A 24972-nucleotide genomic window follows, 5' to 3' on the forward strand; every position below is an offset into this window, starting at 1 on the left:
TTCAGAACGAAAGTAGTCCCGATTGTCCTTCACCCGCACAAGGACGGAAGTCACGACGACGGCAGAAACGTGCGACATGGCCAGGCAGAGAACAGAAGTAGCAATAGGCCTGTTGTCCGGTGTGCGCCAAGGATTAGTGGCTGCGGGCGGGACTGTCGAAAAGGTGGCGGTTCGGGTGGATAGGCGCACGCGCAGTGAAAAGGCATTGGCTGGTCGACCAGGATCCGGGCTGAGCGCATTGCTGGTGACTGTCTGCGTGCGACTTCAGCGCAGGTAAGAGGAACGGAACAGGCGGATGCTGGAAGGTGGTGGAAGCGTCTCAGAAATTTGCTCCTCTATGGCCTGTCGTAGCGTCGGAGCAAGCCCCTGCGCCGAGGCCGGACGCAGGGAACAAGGGACAATTGCCGTGCACTTCTCTCAGACGAACTGCTGGATCTTGCTGCCACAACATTGTGGTGTCAGTAGAAACGGTGCTTTCAGTTGAATGATGACATGTCGGCCGGGTCAGAGCTCGGGAGTTGTGTAGAAATGCGCTGTTTCCGCAACTCGTCATAGCTCTGACAGTACTGAACCATGTCTGCGACAGTTTGGAGATTCTTGGCAATCTGCATTTGGAAGGCGTGCTCAATCCCCTTCATGATGTGTCCATTTTATCAGCTTCGGACCATAGCAGGGTTGACGCGACGGCAGAGTCCAATATCCCTCAATGTAGGACGTGAAGGTCTCACCGCATTGCTGGGCGCGACGCGTAGCGTTGTACAGGTGTACCACCGCACCACCGTGTACGGTGGTACAGGAGACCTTGTTGGGGCACGTCGTCAGGCATGCCGAAGGCTGAGGGTAGAGGTCCGGGTACGGAGTTCCAGGATGAATGGGAACAGCATCTCCACCAATGATAGTACGCGTTTAATAGTAGATCGCCGATGTTTTATGAATGCGCCGAAAAGGCAACGGCCAACGGAGCGAGCGCGAGCACCACAACAAACGTCTTATGCTTCGTTTTCTGATGGCGCCCGTATTTTGAATACAATTTATATATATCATATATATATATATATATATTATATATATGGCACTAAAAAAGTCGCCGGTCATGAACAGAAAAAAAGAACTGCCACTAAACAGCAAGAAAAATCTGTAAATCCAGCGGCAAAATCCCTAAAATGTCCTCGCGACCAGGGCACGGGGAACCAACTTTATCAACAATGACCATTCGAACTCATGCCTGTGAGGCAGTGTGCAATTGTCGGGTTCAGACTAATTATGCAACTCGACCGAGCAAAAGAAAATAGTTACTTCTGATACCACATCTTTTTTTGCCGTTAGCCCTCCGCTATTGGTCAAAAGTTGTCGGGCGACGCCAAATTTGCTTTTCTGCACGATACATAACTAAACCGTGAAAACTCACCACGTCAAAGTGACGCCTACGCATCAAAGGTGCATTATTACGCCGAGTAAAGAGACTTTTTTCTGAATAGCCGGAGAGGCCCCGTTCCACAAGGAATAGAAGACGTCTGCCCACCGACCACTCTAGCATTTGCTACGTGGAGCTGCCGCGTAAATAGATATTTAAATTATAAAAATTTCTACGTGCGCAATAACGTTTTTGAGCCCTTTCGGAAAGTATAAGATATTTCTCTGCAACTAATGTCCAGTTTGGCCTTTTTAACCTTTTAGTCCATTTTAACCTTCCGATACCACACCGCCGCAATTTTCGACCAGCCGCCGCCGCAAGCTAAGCATGGGGAAGCAGACAAACCACAGAGTCACCGTAGTCGTCCTCAACCTGTTGTCTACTTTCACTGCGCTGGTTCAGCCACACGAAACCCTCTCCACTTCTGCGCAATGCTCACCTATGGTCAGTAAATTAGATAAGAATGACCTGTAAGGTAGGCAATGCCAATTGCTTCAAAGCCCATATAGAATACCTCCTGCAAACAAGGACATCGTTTGATTGGGCTGTTTAAACAATACTGCAGGCGACCACCCGGTGCTTTCGTAAGTGGTTATGTAAGTTTGACGGCAGGAGTTTGAAATAAATCACGATCGAAGAGTTTTACTTTATACAGCCTAAGTTTTCGCGACACCCAGACTGCGGAGTGGTGGCGGTGTGTAGTATTTCGGAGCCACAACAGACGAACTTGAGCATGCTCACGCGCTGAAGAAGAAGTGAAAGCAATGAATTCCCATGAAGAGAGGGGGAGGGCGATAGGGAAGAAGAGAAAGATGGCCACATACAGAGCACTTCTTTATTTTTGTTGGACTATCCGGTTCTTGGCCTGTATCCAACTAACGTCTAGAATTTACATCTAAATCTACTTCAGGCCAAAATACCAGAAACAGAATTCTGCATCTATACAGGTCTGTCCTCTCAGCGTTCCCTCTGCAACTTAATTGCCATGTGCCAATCGATGAGCATTATTTTTGTATTCTGGTACTGATGTCAAGAGAAAGAAAATAATTCTGTGCCGCCAGCTTTGGCGCTCTCTAAATTCCGACAGCCTTAGAGTGTTTAGCTGAGCGCTTGCTGACGCTCCTCTCAGACGGGCATATGCTAGCAAATGCCACAAACCGCTTAGCGGCAACGCCAATGCGCTTGCGCACAGCGCTCATACCGGCAGCGGACGAAGACCGCATCCCGCGCCCCGCTGCAAGCCGACTGAGCGGAGCGTGACAGCGTGTCTACTTGGCCTCTTCGTTTTGAAGCCTAGTCGATAGGTCTCGCAAGACGCGCTTATCAAATTCGAAATCTGCGCAGTTCCCGCAGTATCTCAGAGATTGACATCGGAGCGGAGCGTAAACGGCGCTCTGCAAAAACTGTCTAATGTCTCTCTTGCGGGATACAGTCACAGGCACGCACGTACAGTGTACAATCTACACGGTTATTAAGATTAGTGACACAAAACATTCTACCTTGCTAGGTTTCAAAGAATTTTATTACTGCTTTCATGTTATTCGTTCATGTTACATACTTCGTCACAAAGTCGTCCTAGCGTCCTTGTTATCGCTCACACACACACACACACACACACCACACACACACACACAACACGCACACGCACACGCACGCACACACACACACCACACACCACACACACACACACACACACACACCCACACAACACACACACACACACACCACACACACACACACCCACACACACAAAGCACACACATAGACACATATGGGATGTCGCGTCTGCTGAAGGACGAATCCCAACATGAAAACGTAACACTGTTTAGTCGAATAGCAGTGGCAGCGGACGAGCATACCAACGCTACGCTCGTCTCGGAGGCGGAAGAGAAAGGCACCCCTTCGAAGCAGGCCAGCTGTTTTTATAGCAGCCTTCGGTGGACATATCTCTCTGTAACGCTGCGGAGGTGACGCGGCAGCAGAAGCAGTGCGATCGAAGACGCAGTGCTGTCGAAGACGCAGTGCATCGGAGACGCGCGGAGTGCAACTCTCTCTCTGTGCACAGAATATGCGCAGAGGTGTATGCCACATCACCCCCCGCGAGTGGAGAGCCCTCCGTTTGTAACATCTGGCAGCGTACCCGACGTCCATACGTGTAATGACAGAATCAGGCTGCGAGGTCGGGGTCGTGGTTCGACGCCTGTGTGTGCATTGGTATTTCCTGGTTCGGCGGAATCGATGTAGGCTGTCTCAGCCGGTCGATAGAGACGCGGACGTCGTTCCGTTAACGAGCAGGGGAAGGTTTTGTCGTCGCGACGGAGACGGGATAGGGTCCGCTGTAAGGTGTTGGAAAGGCCTGCAGATGGTGTCGTCGTGGAGAAAAGTGTACGTGCACGTTGTCAGATCCTTGAACGAAAGGTGCAGTCTTACAGTTGGTGAGCTGCAGGTGACGGGCGGAGGGCAGCGATGGGTGCATCGGCGGGGCGACGAAATCGGTGTAGTCTGACGTCGCGGTGGTGGATGGCGGTGCAGCAAGGAAATTCGCCTGGGAGACGGAGTGTTCCCCTAGGCGAGCTGCGGTGTAGCTGATGTCCGGCTTGAAGTGGCGCTAAGACTAGGCGACGGCTGGGATGGCTTCGAGCCAGGTTTGTCCGGGTGGCACATGCTGGCTGCTCTGAACTGTCGTGGACGGCTCGATCATCCCGTTGGCGCAGGGGTTCGTCAAACCGAGCGCTCAAACCAGACGGTCAGCCCGGGAGCCTGAAAGGTGCGATGCGACTGTTGTCCTGGACAGTGGGTGATACGAACTGTTGTCCTTGGACAGTGGTGACGCGGCGAGGGGGCCCGAAATCGAACAATCCAGCTGGCGAAGAAGGCCGAAGCGATGTCTTCGCAGTGATTCCCCTCGAGGCCATGCATCAGGCCCTATTATACCGATCGATGGTGTGAGTCAGTAGCGATAGATGTAGCTGGGAGAAAGGGCCCTATGATATCAAGGTGGACAGTTTAAACGACCAGAGGCCTGGGGGATGCTCCGAGCGGTGAAGTGACATGCCTGGATTTTAGGGCGCTGGCATTGAATGCAGGAGCGCGTCCAGTTGGGCAATCCCGCTGCATGGAGGTCAGACATAGCAGTCAGCCACGAGGCGTGTAGAGGAGTGTATACCGAATGGCTGATATTATGCAGCTGGGTGAAGAGGGCACGGCGGTGGGACAGCGCCACGTAAGGCCTGCTTTGTGCTGTTCACATGTCGCAGTAGATAGTCGTTGACGATCCAGGTATGGGGACTTGTTGCAGCTGTAGTGAGGACGCACCCTTAAAAACTTCCTGCAGTTCGACGTCCGTAGTCTGAGCCTCGGCGAGGACGTTAGTTGTTATCTGCGAAGAGCTGTTAGCTACCACACGTGAAAGCGCGTCGGCGACCACGTTGTCCTTCCCTTCGGTGGTAAACTGGGCAATGAACGACAGCTGGTTCTGCTGGACCGGCGGGAGTTTGTCGTGGCATTGAGAAAAGGCGTAGGTCAGATGTTTATGGTCGGTTAGATAGTGCAGTGCTGTGCTTCTAGAATGTGATGAAGTGTTGAACTGCTTCCTATATCGTCAGAAGTTCTCTGTAGTAAGCTGGCGAACTCGACGCGGCGGGGGTCGTGGTTTCGTCGGTGGGAAAAGCCGCAGAACGGGTAGTTTTCCGAGCTTAGAGTTTCTTGGAGAAGAACGCCAAAGGATGCGAGGTGTTGTCTACGCGTTGCATAATGGCAGCGCGATGGTGAAGCTGGAGGCGTCCGTGAAGAGCCCCAAGGGAGCGTCTGGCACGGGTTGGCGGAGAAGTGTGGCGGTGCAGAGAGCAGCTTTGCATTCTTCGAAAACTTGCGCTAAAGCCGGTGTCCACGTGACGGGTTCGTTTCCTCGTACACCAGCTAAGGCATCATGGAGGGGAGCCTGGTAGTCGGCTGCGTGTGGCAAGAACGCCTGTAACAGTTTATCATTCCGAGGAAATGGCGAAGGTCTTTAGCGGTGGTGGGTTGAGGGTAATTTTGCAGCTCTGAGATGCGTTGAGGCAAGGGTTGAGTTCCCTCCGATGAAACTTCATGGCCAAGGAATTCGACGACTGAAGTAACGAACGTGCTCTTTGAGACATTGATGAGTAGGCCATGGTCATCGAGGCGCCGGAAATGTAGACGAAGGTGCCTGTGGTTCGTCAGCGTTAAGGGAAAACACCAATATGTCATCCAGATAGACGAAGCAAGTCGAGGCCGCGGATGACATCGTCGATGAAGCATTAAAGGTTTGTCCCACGTTCCCCAGGTCAAAAATCATGAAGGGAAACTCGAACAAGCCGAAAGGGGTAATGATTGCAGTTTTCGGGACGTCGTCCGGATTGACGGGTTTCTGCGTGTATACCTTCACCAAGTCTAGCACGGAGAAACCATGGCAGCCATAAATGTAATGGGCGAAGTACTGTGTGTGGGTGAACGGGGTACCTGTCCGGAATGGGGCGGGCGTTGAGGGCACGATAGGGTACCAGCCAGAAGACCGAAGGCTGGCGGCCCACAGGGCCGCCAGCCTTCGGTCTTCTTCGGGTTAAGGTGAAGTGGCGAGGCCCATGGGCTCTCGGTGCGGCGGGCAATTTCCTCACGGAGCATGGCTTCGAACTCTGCTTTGGCTATGCGCATGAGGACCGGGGCAAGGCGGCGGGCGCGACAGAAAACTGGGGGCCTGTAGTGGTCCGGATGTAGTGCACAGTGGTGTGCGGCACATTACGTGGCAACCCGCTAGGGCGCGTCAAACCGGGAAATTCGGCGAGGATGGTGTGGTACGGCGAATGATTTTCGACACCGAGTACTTTAATGCTTGGCTGGAGGATGGGCTTTCGCTGTCCTGGCGAAGAATGTCCCGTTTTCGCGTCGATGAGACAGTCGTGGTGGCAATCCGAAAGGAGGTTGTAGTGCGCCAAAAAGTCTGAGCCGATGATTGGCTCGATGACGTCGGCGATGACAAATTCCAATGAAGGCCATGGCGTAGGTTTTTAAACTGGACGTGCAGCCTGACCGACCTGTAGGCACGCTGTAAGAACATTTAGGTTTACACTGCGTGCGCGCGAGCGTCCAGAATATGTTCGGCAGGGCGTGGGCGCACCGAAAAAAAGTTTTCGGGCGCACCGAGTAGCTCTGCTGCGAGCCGATAGAGGGCGCCGCGGTCAGCGGTCTCAGCTTAGCAGCGCCTTGACATTGCTCTGCCTACCCTAAATTTTCATTCATAGTGGAGTGAGTAAAGTCGAAGCGCGAAGTAAATTCGTTATTTCAGATTAAAGGATAAGTATAACAGGCTTAATACCTCGCTAACATGAAGGTTCCTTGTGACGGGCGTGAATGACGGGAACACGGATCGATCGGGCAGCACTCAAAGCCTACTCAAGTTACGCTCGCGCGCACAATTCGTTTCGTCCGGTCTCGCCATTCATCCAAGCATAAAAAAAAAAGCGTTAGCCCACGTGCCACCCCTCGATCAGAATAAAATAGTGACTGCACCGGAAAATGTTGCATTTCATGATTATCACTGCTTCCATTCACACTCAGAAAACCGTGCAGAATCGTTGCGCGAATACAGTGTGGCTGCGACATAAATTAAGAATGAAACGGCGCAAGCTTGCGATATCAGCTATGCACTCAGATATGTAAAAACTCTTTAAAATGGCAATTTATTAGGCGGGACGAAGCAGGCGTCTTGGATTACATCGTCACTAATACAGTTTATTGATGAAAACCTGAGCAAATGCTTTTTTATTCCGATTCCACTTAACATAGACCGTGTATATTATTATTTGGCTCTGTCCATTGAGGACTTAGTGGCTCTCACAAGATCTCAAAAAAGGGGGTGACATTTTTTTCCTAAATTGTATAGGAGAATGTGCCAAGTCAGCGTGTTTGACAATGCATGCTACAGCCTGTCCACAAACACACTTACACCCACCACACAAGAATCCCATAGACCTTTTATTTATTTTGTTGCAAGGCAAATTCGTTATTTCAGATTAAAGGATAAGTATACCAGGCTTAATACCTCGCTAACATGGAGGTTCCTTGTGCAGGGCGTCAATGACGTGAACACGGATCGATCGGGCAACATTGATGGCAAAAAAAAATTGTGCATGAAGCAGCTCGATAATTCTAATAGGGGATAACCATCCGAGAAGCTTACGCTCGCATACATTCCAACAATAAAAAATGATGAATAAAAACATGTAAGCGTGTAATATACACTGCACGCGCATTGTAAAAAAAATTCAGTAGCCAGGATGGAACAAATTTGAAAATCGGACACATATCTGCAAAGAAAGCAGCAGTATACAGGGTGCACAAGAACCATAGTAATGTTGTTGCCGTCGCTTGGAATACTCAGATTATTTTGTTACAATCCGCTAATTATATAATTAGTAATATTACTCAACTTCTGAAATATTAAATTAGATTAAACGTGTCAATGATAAAATGTATAGCAACATGACAGATTCCGATACAGCTTTCCATTGCTCAATACATGATACATAAAAGCGTTTTCCGAGCGTGAAAGAAGCCCACGAATACACGCAAAGTGCCTCTAGCGGCCAGTCGCACGGCAATTCGAGAGTTTTCTATGTTGCTGTACAATTCTCTCGTTCACAGTTTTATCCAATTATAGCATTATAAAAGTGATTAATCAATTATGAAAATAATTATGTAATTTGGCGGAATGCAAAAAAATAATCTGAGTATCTCCAAGCGACGGCAGATGACATTACGTTGGTCCTGTCCAGCTGCGTGACATTTGCATATTTTTAAAAATCTTGGTGCATGATAGTTAGTTAGAGCATGATATATCTTGTACAAGCAGCAACATTTGCACAAACTGCTGTGGCACACAGGAGGTTCTCTCTTCCGCATCGGCTTTCAAGGTTTATTTAACCGTGTGAGGTTCTTTGGACAGTTCGGAAATAAGGTGGGAACCGTTTTATCGAGCTCCACGTACTATGCCGTCGATATCGTATCCTCGCAAAAATGTTTGGCGCAGACTAAAGTCCCTAGATTTCCTTGTCTTTTTCAAGCAGCGACATGTACTCAGTCAGCAGCCATTATCTTCCTAGATAGCATGCGACCGTCAACGGCCACTGCTATCTAAGCTGCTGGCAGCAGCGTACAAATGATTGAGGGGGAACAGGGTTAGGGAGAACATGGTTGCCGGAATGAACACCGCCCATTGAGATTCGTCGGCGGTGCTTCAAAGCTTGTCGCTACTTAAAGAAAGCAAAAATATCTAGGGACTTAAGCGCAGACATGGTCGGTAGGCATTTGAATTCGGTCTGCCCTCAGATTTGCACTGCGCCACTGCTCTAGACGACCGCTTTCGGACGGCGCTTAGAATAAAGGCACATGCTCCGCACAAGTCCATTATCCAGAATTGCAGTTCGGAACGAAGCACTTTCTAGCTGTTTCAAACACCCCTCAGAAGGCTGCTGCCACCTTTGTCGAGGGCTCGTGGCGACAATACGCAAGCATAAGCTCATGAACCGCACGCGAACAAAAAGCGTGCCTTCGAAAGAGCGCGGCCGCACATGCTAGAGCACTGCACGGGCCTGATGTTTCGGCCCGAGCCCGGCCCGGTGCTTTACGAGGCCCGAGTCCAGCCCGGGCCCGTAATACAAAGCCCGAGTCCGCCCCAGGCCCGGGCGGACATGACCGAGACCAGCCCGGGCCCGTGCTACTGAGCCCGGGCCCGGCCCGGGCCCGCACGTTCATTACTAAGCTTAGCTAGGGCCCGCGTGTGCATGACTAGGCCCGGTGCCTGTAAGAAAAAAAATCCTTTTTTACTTACAGATTGTACCGTATCTGTCTGCCTCACCTTCTCGAGGTTTAATCAGCTGCATTATATAAGCAATAAAAGGCAGAAATCTGTTTCTCCCACGGGAACACCAGTAAGCCGGCCATTTCCTGTGATGCTATTGTTCCGCTGGTGAGCATGCACTTACCTTGATTTGTACGATATGGTTCTATGATGTCATTTAGCATGCAAATATACAGGGTGTTACAGTTTAGCTGCACCAAATTTTTAAATATTGCCTGTGGCAGATAGCACAATTATAATCCTTGATCTAAACTACTCGATGAGGCGGCCATTACTTCCACGAGAAATCAAAACGCCTAATTGAAGAATTACCATAAATATGCTAATTACCTTTTAATTAATTATTTTACGGCACATCTTTTAATCCACGAATTATAGTCGCCGTGTTCGCAAGGCGTATCCACTTGGAACGAATTCTCAGGACTAACCAGTTTCGAGATAATAATTTTCAAAGTGTCCGACGAAATCAATCAAATCAAATCAATTTATTCTCCAGTTTACATGCTGGACGGTCATTTGGACTAAAAGCTACATATGTAGCTTGACGGACCCAAAAGACCAGGCAAGACAATAGTACAGCAGTGTGCGCACATGCGCAATAATTCACATATATTTCCAGCTCTCGCTGGAATTCCTCATAGACGAAATAGCTATGAACGGAACGACAAAGAATATTTCCGCCACGGCGCGTTAACAGAATTAGAAAAAGGTTTAACAGAATGCATTTTAAACAACACTACAATAGCAATACTAGCTATACAAACAACGCCACACCAGCTATAAAGCATAGCATGAGACTGAATTTTACAAGATTACCATTTGCTAAGAAAAGGAAACAGGATGCACATTATATACTCAGAACCATACACAAAGGCAGAATAATAATCACATCACATACATTACAAGCGACCAAAGTATGAGCCGAGTTCTTTCTTACTGAAATTATCGACATTTTGTATTTGTTCAAAGTGAATGGTAGGTTATGTATTAACGACTGATGCTTATAGAGTGTTCTGAAGTATGGAATTGACCATGTCTCAGGATTCTTGTGTTCGCATTAATGCGACGATGCTCTAAGGAGGCTGATTGTTTTATGCAGTTCCAAGCTAATTCTTACATGAATAGCCTGATGGATGGTCAGAACGGCTAATTGATTATTAAACATAATTACGCTAATTAACTTTCTGATTAATTATTTTACGGCACATCTTTCAATCTGCGAATTATAGCAGCTGAATTAGCAAGGCGTATTCACTTGGAACGAATTCTCAGGACTGAACCAGTTTCGAGATATTATTTTTCAATGTGTCCGACGAAATGCATGGGCGTTCCAGTTAACTTTTTGAGGAAAACGTTGTTTATGCATTGAAGCACAAAAGTAACTGGCCTTACGCTAACATAATGCAATAGTATTGACACTGGTAATAGTTCAATCGCAAAAGCGGCAACACGGAAATGGTTTGAGGCGTGGTTCTTTGTATAATTTATTTTTCCTTACGCGGAAACAACGTTCGTTTTTGCGGACAAGAAAAAAAATTGCGTAGCTTGCACTGGCGGCGCAATGCTAAAGAGACAGCGGAGCTGATGGGCACCTAGCTAGGCCTGGCTTTTGGGCTACCAAGTCACTACCAAGTCATCCCCAGCATTTCCAGGAATGTATTTATTATTAATTGATTATCGATTAGCTATTGATTGGCTATCGATTGTCTATCGCAAGATATTGGCCACGTATTCGGGCTAGGTTAAGCACTACCAAGTTATCCGAACTTATTGATTATTGTTCGATTATTGATTAGCTATTAATTGGCTATCAATTGGCTATCGTAAGGTATTGGCCACGTATTTGGGCTCGGCTAAGCACTACCAAGTCATCCCCACTATTTTCAAGAATTATTGATTATTGAAAGATTATCGACAAGCTATTGATTGCCTATAAATTGCCTGTCGATGACTGACTAAGCTTAAGTAGTCCCCACCATTCTTAGCTAGACTTATCCAGGCTCAGCTTCGCTAGTTCACAGGTGTATGTGCCGCTGCGCGTGGACCCTTTCTGCGCTTTTGCCAGTATCGGACCTCATTTTTGGTTTCAGATGACATTACGCACGGCTGAAACAGCTCCGCTGTTAAAAATCAGAACTTCATCTGTTTTACTATTTTCTTTCATAAGATGTACAGTCATTTGATAAGATATACAGCAAAGACAGTGGTGTGGATCAGAGAACAGACGGGGATAGCCCATATTCTATAGTTGACATTAAGCGGAAGAAATGGAGCTGGGCAGGCCATGTAATGCGTAGGATGGATAACCGGTGGAACATTAGGATTACAGAATGGATACCAAGAGAAGGGAAGCGCAGTCGAGGATGGCAGAAAACTAGGTGTAGTGATGAAGTTAGGAAATTCGCAGGCACAAGTTGGAATCAGCTAACGCAAGACGGGGAAATTGGAGATCGCAGGGAGAGGCCTTCGACCTGCAGTGGACATAAATATACGCTGACGATGATGATGACAGTCATCTTGCGAGTGTCACTTCAGCTTGGCACAGAATGCATTGAACCATGCAATACATAACGGTCGCGTGTGCTCGAAGGCCTACTTAGGCCCTTCAATGAGCGGGCCCGAGTCTGGCCCGGGCCGTGGCTTCAAGCCCGAGTCTGGCCCGGGCCGTGGCTTCAAGCCCGAGTCCGGCCCGGGCCCGCGGCCTCAAGCCCGAGCCCGGCCCGGGCCACGGCTTTCCCGGGCCCGGCCCAAGCCCGCCGACAAACGCTTCGGACGGCCCGACCCGGTCCGTGGCCGGGCCGACCCGGGTTTTCGGGTCGGCCGGGCCCGTGCAGTGCTCTAGCATGCAAGCAGGAAGACGAAGCATCGGTAGCACGCGCCTTGCCGCCAAGGCTGCGACCGCATTCCGCAGCACCCTCTACGACGGCGCCGACCGCGCTGTAAACGAGCCGAACATAATCTGGACGCGAGCGGGCGGCGCTTTCGCGCGCGTTGTCGGGAGAGTGTCAGCACCTCTCTTGCTTACTCTTACAGCGTGGCCGTAAGTCTTGATTGTGGACCGATTTGCCGCGCTGAACTCGAAAGACGTAGGAGGACGGCTACCTTGAAGATGGGCTCGTGGGTAGCAGCAAACAGGAACTGCTGTCGACAAGGAACCGCTGCTTTGTAATTTGGTCGGTGACGAAGATGCGACAGCCTCCTGGTTGGCAGCTCGCAGCCGTGTCTACGAGCTGCCGTTGGCGTTTCCCATATGTCAGGTGGAGCAGGGTGGTCGACATTGTCGTGCGCTGTCCCCGAAGCGTCGATGTAGTAGCACAGATCGTCGTCACCAGGCTGCTGCGACGGGACGGTGTTACGGCCACGGCTTTGCGAGTGGCGTGTCGGCAAGTGTTGATCCAGGCGTCGTTGAATGGTGCTGAGCTGCGATTGATATCGTCGATGCGGCGCGCAAGCTCTGTGGTGTCCGGCGTTGCGGCGACAGCCTCGACGGTGGGCGATAACTGGGGCAAAGAGACCTCGATGACGCGATTAGTGATCCTAGCAAGTTGGTCTACAGGTAGCGTAAGCTGAGCCTGCAGAATTGCCTGGACATGCGGTGGATGTCGTTGAAGCCAAAGTGCTCGCAGGAGGGAATCCGGGACTCCCATGTTGCCCGCGAGAGCGCGCATGTGGCAGAGGAGCTGCGAAGACTTGCGTTCGGCGAGTTCTGCGGACTGGAGTTGTCGCACCTTCTGGTCTTCCGAGAGTCACAGGCGGCGGATGAGTTCAATCTTGAGGTGTTCATAAACGCTGGTCGTTGGTGGGTTGGCAAAGATATCCCGGACCTCGTTGGCGTAGCGGGCATCGACGTGGGCGGCGACATAATTGTAGTGGGTTTAGTCTTGCGTGATGCGTGGGAGGAGAACTGGGCCTCGACTTGGGCGAACCATACCTCGGGCGAGTCGACCCAAAACGGCGGAAGCTTGACGGCGACGCGCCAGACGTCGTGCGGGGCAGCGTGCGGGATGTCGTCTGCCGGGGTTCTGACGACCTCGGTGGAGCCGGCAGGTGTGACTAGCGTTGCGGAGGAGTCGCCAGGATGCTGTTGCACGGAATCATTGAGTTCGCGGTGCCGTTCCTGCAGCTGTTGCTCTTGCTTCTGGATCACCTCCTGCTGCGTGTGAAGTTGCCTCTGGAGAAGCTCCAGCTGTTGTTGAAGGGCGTCTTTCTCGTCCATGGCGAGGCGTTATCCGTTGTCCGGGTCACCAGATGCTGGATGTCGCATTTGCTGAAGGACGATTCTCAACATCAAAATGTAACACTGTTTATTCGATTAGCAACGGCAGCCGACGAGCATACCGACGCTACGCTCGTCTCGGAGGCGGAACAGAAAGGCACCCTTCAAAGCAGGCCAGCCTGTTTTTAAAGCAGCCGTCCGTGAGGTATATCGCGGTAGGCGCTGCGGTGGTGACGCGGTGCAGAGACGCCGTGCGATCGAACACGCAGTTCATCGGGGACGCGCAGAGCGCGTCTCTCTCTCTGCGCATGAAATCATGTGCAGTGTGTCGCCACACACGCACGCAAACACACACACACGCACACACACACACACCCACACAACACACTGACTCACTCACTCACTCACTCACTCACTCACTCACACCACTCACTCACTCACTCACACACACACACACACACACGCACACACACACACACACACAGACACACACTCACACTCACTCACTAAGTCACACACACGCACACTCTCACTCACTCACAACACAGACACACACACACACACACTCACTAACTCACTCACTCACACACACACACACACACACACACACACAAGCGCGCGCGCGACTATTGCGAGCGTCCATAACTTCTTAGGAGTAGAAGTGTTGCTTGTTGCAGGCGGACCTGAAGTCTGTAGATATTTTTGCTTTTTTAGACCAGCAAATCTAGGGACTTTAGGTGGACCTAGCCTTGCAAAAGTTGCCGGCAATTGCTGCGCCTTCTTAGTACGCGGACTTCTTAGTACGCAGTGTAATCTAGCATTTATTAATACAAGTCGCCAACAAAGGTGTTGAAAATCAGCTGATGACTACTATCAGTTCTCTTACTCAAGCTCTGCTTTGCGCACTCGAAGAAATACAACATTTGCGAAAAAATTAGACGGCTGAAGATGGCTTAGCCTAACAGCTGGGCTTATAGATAAAGCTTCCGAAAGGAACATACCTAAGCCGAGAGCGTCGTCGTTAAGCCTACGTAACAAAAGCGACGGTGGCAAAGGTTGTAAGTTAGATGACGGTCGTGCAAATGCTAAAGTAAGGAGGCTTATAGTAAGGTTATGTGTACTACTCTCATTGAAAGGACCAAATAAGAAGACACCACATGCTAAAGGGCATGGCGCCAATACGCGGATGACTCTTGGCTCAGTATGCGTTCTATGCTAATTGTTAACTGTCGACAACACATCACCTATGTGTACTGAAAGCGACATCTGGAATAAAAAGATACGATATACAGAAGCGATGGTACAATGTAACGCAATCAACTGCAATGTGCAAGGAAATGATGAAGATATGTGCACATATTGGGTGCCAGGCGTATCCTGTATTCACGCTGGGTTACGGTAACCATGATAAGGGCGCCGTTATCGGATAAGGACGCCGTTGTCGCAATCAAAATTACTTCTAGTCCATAAGTCACTCTCAAGAAGTCTGTGATTTTCGCCTCGACCTCTCAGCATGGTGTTAGATATTCGAATAGCATGGTTGGAATAAAAGGCATTCTGACTCTGCCATCAGATATTATTGCGCTAAGTAACCACGTGAAAAACATTTCGGATGAGATTACACTATAGTTATCGCACAACTTAATACGAACGTGTAGGCGCCCCGCTATGGTAAGGACAATAAATGAGTCGAGCATGCTTTCTGGTTAGTCGCCGCTTAATACTGAACGCTTTGTATACGGCCTAAAGTACATTAATGTGACGTTATTGTGATTACAGACGTTTCTTTTTAAAATGTTGGGAACTAGAAACCAGGTGCATAATTTGGTTATTTCATACATATTTTTTTTACTCCGAGTACTCAGACTAAAATAGAAATTTATTATTTTAAACCGTGTTCTTTGAGATGCGTTTTGAAGTTTCACATAAGAAATCTCTAAAATTGTCTGAACAATTAGTCCTGATATACATCCACTCAAGAAACCGGTTATCAGGCTATAAGTTTATTATCGTGAAACATTGCGAATATTATATCCTGAAATAAATTGTTTAGGCATCAAAGCACTGAACATGAGCATAATTCTAGCAGTAATCAAATAATTAATGCTCAGAGAAAAACAAAGATAATGCTGACAAAGAAGGAATAAAGAAACAGGTACCACTGTGTGTTGTGGAATATATTCTGCTGGGGCGAGTGAACGCGTACAACAAGAGGGTGCTCGGCATTGCAACGAAGACCTAAATTTTGCCTAGTCGCATTACGTCATTTGTTTTAGTATCGTTTTCAATTGTGGTTTCATTTATCTTGGTTGCGATCATAACACCCCGTGCAATCTTTCGAGAAAAGCATTATTATCAACATGATCATCGTCATTAGAGTTGTGCCTGTGAGCCTTTCGCCATCTTGCGGTAAGTACAGCCGACTTCACAAGGGACGTGACATTACATCACTGGAGCCGCCCACGTAGACCAATGCCGAAGGATGTCCTTGCAGCAGTAAAGATAGGGAACCGAAGGAACATGTTTTATCAAATGCAAGAATAGGTTTCGGCTCCGCTTGCCTCTTTGAAGCTTTTGGGTTCAGGGATAGCAGGGGGAAAGTTAACGTGTCCACAACAGAAACTAATAAAGCATATTGGAGATTTGGCGGCAGAAAAATAGGGAGACCTCCAACAATGGAACAAAGTTCCCATTAAGGGTTCAGAAACCTTTATGCAGGAAATTTTACGTTTGTAAAAGAAAAAAAAAGATAGGTATGACAGGTAACAATATTAAAAGTGCTTGGTGGCGCAACGAACCGCTTCATTTCTAGGGGACGCTCTTAGCATTCATCCATTATCCAGCCTGTGAACGATCAACTACTTACGGAAGTCCACACGGAATACCCGCTTTACAGTCAGGGTGGCCAGGAGTCCCTGTTATCTCTTTTTTTTTATCTTTATCTATATTTGTCCCTCGCGTCTGACGATATTCGCTGCTTAGGTCAATGAGCCATTTTCATGAATAAAGATTATTTTTCCCATTTTTCTCTGTAGTGTGTACAAACCTCTCTTGTACCTCGCGTCCCCGTAGCAATATAACTAAAGGAGACCCTGCGTCAAACAAATAAGGAATTCGCTTCACAAATATTTTTATGGAACAAAACATAAATTGTACAAAAAGTTTCGAGCTCGCTTCGTCTGCAAGCAGCCAAATAGGTTTATACATGTATATGAAAATCTGATTGTGCAAAATGTCCAAAAGAAAAAGAACAAACGAAGCGTAGTCACCTGTATCGACTGCCTCCGGGAATGATAGAGGTGCTAGATAAGCAGACAAATCTGCTTTAAATACGCGCTTTCGCTCGCAGTGATCTTTCTGCGATGGGCAATCTAATTATTTGCGCGCCTACATACGCTTCAGAGCGCATTCCGAGCTGCAAACTCAGCATAATGTTCGTTAACAGTTTATTTTGTTTGTGACCTTCCCTCGCTATCGGGCTCTTTCTCTCTGCCTCGTTTTATTTATTTTATCGTAGAGTGTGCTCCTACGTGGACAGTTTCAAAATCGGCTTTCAGGAGCCGTCTTCGCGGCACTCGACAAATTAAGTGTGAGATAGGGCCGAGAGTGTAGCAAAGTACTTTTGCAATGAAGAAATGAACAATGAATTGAAAGCTCTCGCTTTTCAGCTGAATGAAATCTGAAAGAAGCAAAATTCAGTATAACATTTCACCCCACAATGAACGTCGGAACCCATTGCCGCATTTCTAGGCTGCTGAACTACAAAAACATGTAAAAAAGGAGAAAAAAAAACATCCGCCTCCATTTCACCTTGTGACAGTGGATGTACGGCGAAGCAGGTGTGGATGTTAGACAAGCACCGCCAACCCAAGCCTACGTGTGCCTACGTTCAGCGTACATCTTCATCCTTATAGGCCGTCCGCGAAGCACAAGTGCCATATTTGAACTAAATTATTCTTTAAAAGTAAATTGCGCCAGAAAATGCGTAAAGTGCGGGTTACAGACCAGCTGCAGACATAACAGCTTTGCAATGTTATTCGAACATACGAGAAAACAGAAATCAGCTACGTGGAAACTGAAAAACAAAGCACTTTTCCTGCTGCCGTTTGAGGTTTGTATGAGTGGCCGCGGCGGCTAAATAGCCGTAACGTTAGAACAACGTGTGTCCCATTCTTGTAGGCCTTCGCCTAGAGCATGTACGTTATTGAAGTAATTATAGTTCTCAATGTAAAATATGTCCGAAAATTTGTAAAGTATGATTACACACGACCTACAGCATGGTGACATCGGATTGTAATTCGAATATATAAGAAAACATAATTTTGTTACGCGGAAACTCAAACACAATTACCGTTTCCACCAGCCGTTTTTTGGGTGAGCACGCCATGAAATATCCGACCAACTAGAGAGCTTAGCTGCAAAAAATTCGTAAGGCTTAGCGTTGAACTCCGGCTCGTCGGAAGGTGTTACAATACGTGGAGACTACATGTCGTGACGTAGTGTGCTAGGAAACTGCTGCGGTGCAGCAAGAACAGAGCTCCGGCAGCTATACCAGGCGTCGCTAGCGTGATTGGCAGTGCAGCCAGCGGCGCTGGAAGCGTCATATTTCTCGATGGTGCACGGGATGAGATGAAGTGCACACGTTTTCTCGGCAGAAACGTTTGTGTGCACAATGCTAACGCCAGGAACGGAAGGCAGAGCGCAGCCTTGGCTACACTGCAGAGCCAGTTGACAGAGCGTGCCCATTTGGCTTCGTTGTCCTTGCAGCCGAGTGACGGAGACAAGAACTTCAATTGGTCCTAAGAAACTCTGGCGAGTGGTGTCCAGCAAATCCTTTCGCGCCTCTGGGCACCTTCCAACACTCCTCTTACTCTTTAAATGCGTCACAATATGGTGGCGCCGGCGGTGCGAATGCACTTCGGGGGTCTGTAAAATTGCTATCAGTTTAAACATCAATGTTACATCTACGAGAACATCGGAATGATACAAACCGCGATCCCACGCCCTGTGGGAATCGATGTTATCGGAAGCAGTGTGCGGGGAGCCGGTCAAGTTGAGGAAACGACCATGAGAGCACCATGACATAGGCCGCTGTTTCAATGCCTACTATACAAGCATGTCATGAAATTGATTTCATCAGTCCTGAAGAGTCCCTGTGGCTATGCCTAAGATACCTTAAGACGAATGCCTTAGTCATGCTCATGACTATGACTTCGACCACCAATCTTTAGCCTTTTCCTTCACATAGTAGAACATCCGAACCCATTACCTTTGTTTTTGAGTGGTAATCTTTTTTCGCTGAGTCATTGTCATTCTTGTTGAGTGATGGTCATGAATATAACTTCCACCACCATCATTTAGTGTTTCCTTCACTTAGTGCCCACGTCCAAACCCATTTAGTGGTTTTGAGTGTTATTCTTATTCGCTTTTTCATTTTCATTTTGTGGAGTTATGCTCACGACTATGACTTCCACAATCATCCCTTACTTACTTAGTTCCCACTTCCGAACCCATTTCAGTGGTTGGTTTGTTTCAATTTGTTTTGCTGAGTCATTCTCATTTTCGCCTAGTCAGACACACGACTTTGACTTCTACCATCATTCTTTAGTGTTTTCTTCACTTGGTGCCCACGTCAGAACTCATTTCAGTGGTGTTTTTAGTGTTAATATTTCCTGCTGAGTTAGTCATTTTTGCTGAGTCATGGTCATGACGACCGCGTGGCAGAGAGCAAATGAGATAACTCCGTCGTGCAATAGGCGCAGGAGGCCCAGCAAGCCAAGGAGGCCCAGGAACCGCAGGAGCCCCAGGAACCGCAGGAGGCCCAGGAATGCCAGGAGGCCCAGGAGGCCATGGAGGTCCTGGGAGCCCAGGATTTCCTGGAGGTGCAAGGCCCAGGAGCGCCGGGGGCCCAAGAGTCGCCGGGGGCGCAGCAGGCGCCGGGGGCGTAGGAGGCACTGGGGGCAGGAGGCTATGGGTCCCCAGGAGGCGTCGGAGGCCAGGAGGCGTCGGAGGCCTAGGCAACGGGGGCCTAGGAGGCGACGGAGGCTCAGGAGGTGACGGTGGCCAAGGAGGCGCCGGAGGCCCAGGAGGCGCCGCAGGCCAAGGAGGCGCCGGAGGCCCAGGAAGCCCCCTGGAAACCCAGGTTACCCCGGACGCCCAGGAGGCCCATGAGGCCCCGGGATTGGAATAAACGTTTAGCCGCGACACCAAATGCGTATGTTGCGACCGGTTGCAACAGCGACTCTTTCATGTATCCGGAGGTCTTGCGTTACTTTAGCGATTTTCTTCTTCTTTTTTTTTTACTGGACGCAACAAAAGGTCACCCTTCGCGTTACTTTCGCGGTTTTCTTCTCTTCGTGATGAAGGCAATGAAAAGTTACCCCTCGCGTTACAATCGCGGTCGCATTACAATCGAGTAAATATGGTATGTAACTCCCTGTGTACTCCTGGCCGAAATACTGTTTTGGTTAGTGCCGCTATTATCTGCCTTCCATTTCTGTGGCCATTAACATGACCCTTCTCCATTACGACTCTTCATGTTGTATCAGCAGCATCAATTGCATCATGTGTTTCCCTCACTCCAAATTTTTTATAACCAGGTGCTTTTTCAGCTGATATGTTACAACTTCTCTGACCCCTTCTCGCATAGGTCTACCACCGATTCCCCGCATCACGTACAGAGTGTTCTATTCTTTCTCTGCTGCCTTCCCAGCTCCGGCACAAATCCATAAAGTTGCCATACTACTATATGCGTGTTCACCTCGTTCTTCATCCCTCTTACTGTCGTCACAGTTCCTAGATCTGTTTCACTGCATAGGTTCACTGAGCGACTATGGGTCCTCGACTGCTCTCAGTCCTGGTATATCTCCTAAGATCAGGTTCTTCTACGCACCTGGCTATCACAAATCCTGTATAGTTCGGTGTGAATATATAGATCTTAGCCTCCGGGAGGTATCATCGAGCTGTCCACGAACAAACTGGTTTACCAGCCCCGTCATGCTTTTTGGATGTACCAAACTTCTTACTAGCACAGTGTCTGCACCCGTGTCTCTTCATACAGTAGCCTTGTTTCCTTCTTTATCTTCTACCACTGGCATATCTCGCTCTATGCTCTCGACAATGGCTGCACTTACGACCTCTAATCTTTCCTTTATTTCCGACATGCGAGCTTCGCGAGTTTCACTAGGGACTATAATCGTTGACACTCTCGTGGTCTGCGTTCGCATTCCTCAGTTTTGCGTTCGCTCTTGTCACACTATTCACAATATTTTTGTTCACGTTGGTTATCACGTCTCGCACGACAATAAATTAATATCCTGATGACCGGGACGGTCACAGAGGAAACATCTCCGCCGTCCCCGCCCATCCATTTGGGGTTCTCTGTCAGCTCATCTTGCTCTGAATTGGAAGAATCTCTAACAGCCTTTCCTAAATTTCTCAATACCTCGCCTCTACAAACTGGTCTGTTTGCTCTGCCATCTCCTCCACAGTCTGTAGTTTTCTCTCTTCCAGAAATATGACCAAACCAATGCTACATCTGGCAAAGAATTGGTCACCCACAACTTTCTCGTCAACTCGTTCATATGTTTTTTTTCCGTTTCGGACAGCTGTATCCACCTCTCAAAATAGCTTGTCAGACGGCATGCGAACTGCTTTCCCATTTTTAAATCTTCCGTCTTGCGCAGTCTGAACTTTCCTGAAAGCTTCAGTAGTCAACTTGAACCTCTGCAATAAAGTTTTTTGTACTTTGTCATAGTCTAACGATTCTTCTGCTGGCATCCGGCCAAACACCATCAGAGCCTCCCTTACAAAACACAGGCTCAGGGCGCGGGCCCACTTGCTCTTCTCCCAGCATTGACCGACTGCGATCCTCTCAAACCGATGCAAATTAGCATCTAAGTCACCTCTTCGCTCATCGAAAGGTGCCATTAGTATCCTGGGAAAATTTGTCTCGGTCTCGAAGAACTGAGTCGGATTAAGCCGACCTTGATGTGCTGGTCGCTTCACGGGAACCCGCATTCATTTCCGCTAGCTTAATCATTGCTTAGATTCTATTAAATGCGAAGCATTTTTGGTGACATTTGCCACTGTGACAGTATATATTATCTATCTATCTAGCCGCCTACGTCTTGGTGCTCTCATGGTCTATCGTTAACTTAGTATTTACCAAAATTGGCATAGTATGACATGAGTGTATGACGAATACGATAGGTTATGACATGAATGTAATGACGTGTGCCATGTGGGTCATGAAACAGTTGCCTACGTCTTCGTGCTCTCATGGTCGTGTCCTTAACTTGGTAGGTACCAAAATTGGCATAGTTTGACAACAGTGTATGACGAACTAAATGCTAGGGCATGACAGGAATTTCATGACAGCATGTGATGTAGGTCATGAAACATCCGCCTAAAATGACAATGACCCAGCGAAAAAGGTGGTAGAACCCACACCTATGGGAATCGATGTTATGCAAAGCAGTGTGCGGGGAGCCCATCAAGTTAAGGAAACGACCCTGAAAGCACCAAGACTTGGGCGGCTGTTTCAAGACCTACAATACAAGCATGTCATGAAATTGATTTCATCAGTCCTGGGGAGTCCCTGTGGCTAGGCCTAAGATACCTTAAGGCGAATGCCTTAGTCATGCTCATGACTATGACTTCGACCACCAATCCGACTCAGCTTCTCCGAGACCGAGACAAATTTGCCCCAGGATACTAATGGCACATTTCGATGAGCGAAGAGGTGACCTAGATGCTAATTTGCATCGGTTTGAGAGGATCGCCTTTTCCTTCGCATCCGAACCAATTACTTTTTTTCTGAGTGGTAATCTTTTTTTCGCTGAGTCATTGTCATTCTTGTTAAGTCACGGTCATGAATATGACTTCTACCACCATCCTTTAGTGTTTCCTTCACTTAGTAACCACGTCCGAACCCGTTTCAGCGGTGTTTGATTGTTAATCTTTTTCGCTTTGTCATTTTCATTTTTGCGAAGTCATGCTCATGACTATGATTTCTACCATCATCCCTTAGTGTTTAATACTTAGTTCCCACTTCCGAACCCATTTCAGTGGTTCTCTTTTTCAATTTGTTTTGCTGAGACATTCTCATTTTTGCCTAGTCAGACTCACGACTTTGACTACTATCATCATTGTTTATTGTTTTCTTCACTTGGTACCCACGTCAGAACTCATTTCAGTGGTGTTTTTAGTGTTAATGTTTTCCTGCTGAGTTAGTCATTTTTGCTGAGTCATGGTATGAGCGCGAGGCAGAGAACAAATGAGATAACTCCGTCGTGCGAAAGGCGCAGGAGGCCCAGCAAGCCAGGAGGCCACGGAGATGCCGGGAGCCCAGGATTCCCTGGAGGCCCAGGAGGTGTCCGGGGCCCAGGAGTCGCCGGGGGCGCAGGAGGCACGGGGGCGCAGGAGGCACCGGGGGCGCAGGAGGCTCCGGGGCCCCAGGAGGCTTCGGAGGCCTAGGAGGCACCGGAGGCCCAGGCAACGGGGGCCCGGAGGCGACGGAGGTTCAGGAGGTGACGGTGGCCAAGGAGCGCTGGAGCCCCAGGCGGCTACGCAGGCCAAGGAGGCGCCGGAGGCCCAGGAAACCCCCCTGGAAGCCAAGGTCACCCCGGACGCCGAGGACGCCCCGGGAGGGGAATAAACGTTTAGCCGCGACACCAAATGCGTAAGTTGCGACCGGTTGCAAGAGCAACTGTTCCATGCATCCGGTGGTCTTGCTTTACTTTAGCGGTTTTTTTCTCCTTTTTTTGCAGGACGCAACAAAAAGGCACCCTTCGCGTTACTTTTGCGTTTTTCTTCTTTTCGTGATGAAGGCAATGAAAAGTCATCCCTCGCGTTACAATCGCGGTCGCATTACAATCGAGTAAATACGGCATGTAACTCCCTCTGTACTCCTGGCCGAAATATTGTTTTCGTTAGGGCCGCTATTACCAGTTTTCCATTTTGTGTCCTATAACATGACCCTTCTCCATTAGGACTCTTAATGTTGAATCAGCAGCACCAATTGCATCATGTGTTTCCCCTCCAAAATTTATATATACCAGATCCTATTCTCGACCCTTCTCTCATAGGTCTACCACCGATCCTCCGCATCGCGTACCTGAGTGTTATTCTCTCTCTGCTACCTTCCCAGCTCTTCCACGGATACATCAAGTTGCGTTACTACTATATGCGTATTCACCTCTTGTTTTTTATCCCTCTTACTGTTGTCACAGTTCCTAGATCTGTTTCACCAGATAGGTTCACGGAGCGACTATAGGTCCTCGACTCCTCTCGGTCCTGGTATATTTCCTATGATCAGGTCATACAGCGGTTCTTCTATGCACCTGGCTGTCACCATTCCTGTATAGTATGGTGTGAATAAATATATCTTTGCCTCCGAGAGGTATCTGACCCAGCTGTCCACGAACACAACTGGTTTCACCTGCCCCATCATGCTTTTTGGAGGTACCAAACATCTCCTTACTAGCACAGTGTCCGCACCCGTGTCCCTTCATAATGCCTTCTTTCCTTCTTTATCTTCTACCACTGGCATATCTCGGTCTATACTCTCGACAATGGCTGTACTTACGACCTCTGATCTTTCCGTTTCTTCAGACCTACGAGCTTCGCGAGTTTCACTAGGGACTATAATCGTTCACACTTCTCGTGGTCTGCGTTTGCATTCCTCAGGTTTGCGTCCGCTCTTGTTACACTATTCACAATATTTCCGTTCACGTTGGTCATCACGTCCCGCACGACAATGAATTAATTGCCTGATGGCCGGGACGGTCACAGAGGAAACATCTCCGCCGTCCCCTGTGCCCATCCATTTGGGGTTTCTCTGTCAGCTCATCTTCCTCTGAAGTGAAAGCATCTCTAACACCCTTTCCTAAATTTCTCAATACCTGCGCCTCTACAAACTGGTCTGTTTGCTCTGCCATCTCCTCCACAATCTGTAGTTTTCTCTCTTCCAGAAATATGACGAAACCATTGCTACATCTGGCAAGGAATTGCTCACCCACAACTTTGTCGTGACCTCCTTCATATATTTTTTTCCGTTTCGGACAGCTCTATCCACCTCTCCAAATAGCTTGTCAGACGGCATGCGAACTGCTTTCCCATTTCTAAATCTTCTGTCTTGCACAGTCTGAACTTTCCCGAAAAGCTGCTGCAGTCAACTTGAACCTCTGCAATAAAGTTTTTTGTACTTTGTCATAGTCTAACGATTCTTCTGCTGGCATCCGGCCAAACACCCTCAGAGCCCCCCTTACAATACACAGGCTCAGGGCGCTGGCCCACTTGCTCTTCTCCCAGCCTTTCCCGACTGCGATCCTCTCAAACCGATGCAAATTAGCATCTAGGTCCCCTCTTCGCTCATCGAAAGGTGCCATTAGTATCCTGGGGCAAATTTGTCTCGGTCTGGGAGAAGCTGAGTCGGATGACGCCGACCTTGTTGTGCTGGTC

The 24972-nt window shown here is 48.5% G+C and overlaps 1 protein-coding gene and 1 long non-coding RNA gene across 2 annotated transcripts in view; one reads left to right on the forward strand and one right to left on the reverse strand.

The window, feature by feature from the left end:
• The window catches only part of LOC125940509 (uncharacterized), a 136695-nt gene extending 112466 nt beyond the window's left edge, over positions 1-24229 (reverse strand). Inside the window, exon 1 of the long non-coding RNA XR_007463711.1 lies at positions 24101-24229. This is a non-coding gene — a long non-coding RNA (uncharacterized LOC125940509). The remainder of the gene's footprint in view (positions 1-24100) is intronic.
• The window catches only part of LOC119466324 (uncharacterized), a 683885-nt gene extending 659164 nt beyond the window's left edge, over positions 1-24721 (forward strand). The window contains exons 3-4 of the mRNA XM_037726826.2: positions 22812-23191; positions 23280-24721. Of these exons, the coding sequence (XP_037582754.1) occupies positions 22812-23167 (356 nt within the window). The 3' untranslated portion in view covers positions 23168-23191; positions 23280-24721. The remainder of the gene's footprint in view (positions 1-22811; positions 23192-23279) is intronic.
• Positions 24722-24972: the final 251 nt, after the last annotated feature.

Source organism: Dermacentor silvarum, chromosome 10 (assembly GCF_013339745.2).
Source record: "Dermacentor silvarum isolate Dsil-2018 chromosome 10, BIME_Dsil_1.4, whole genome shotgun sequence".
NCBI lineage: Eukaryota > Metazoa > Arthropoda > Arachnida > Ixodida > Ixodidae > Dermacentor > Dermacentor silvarum.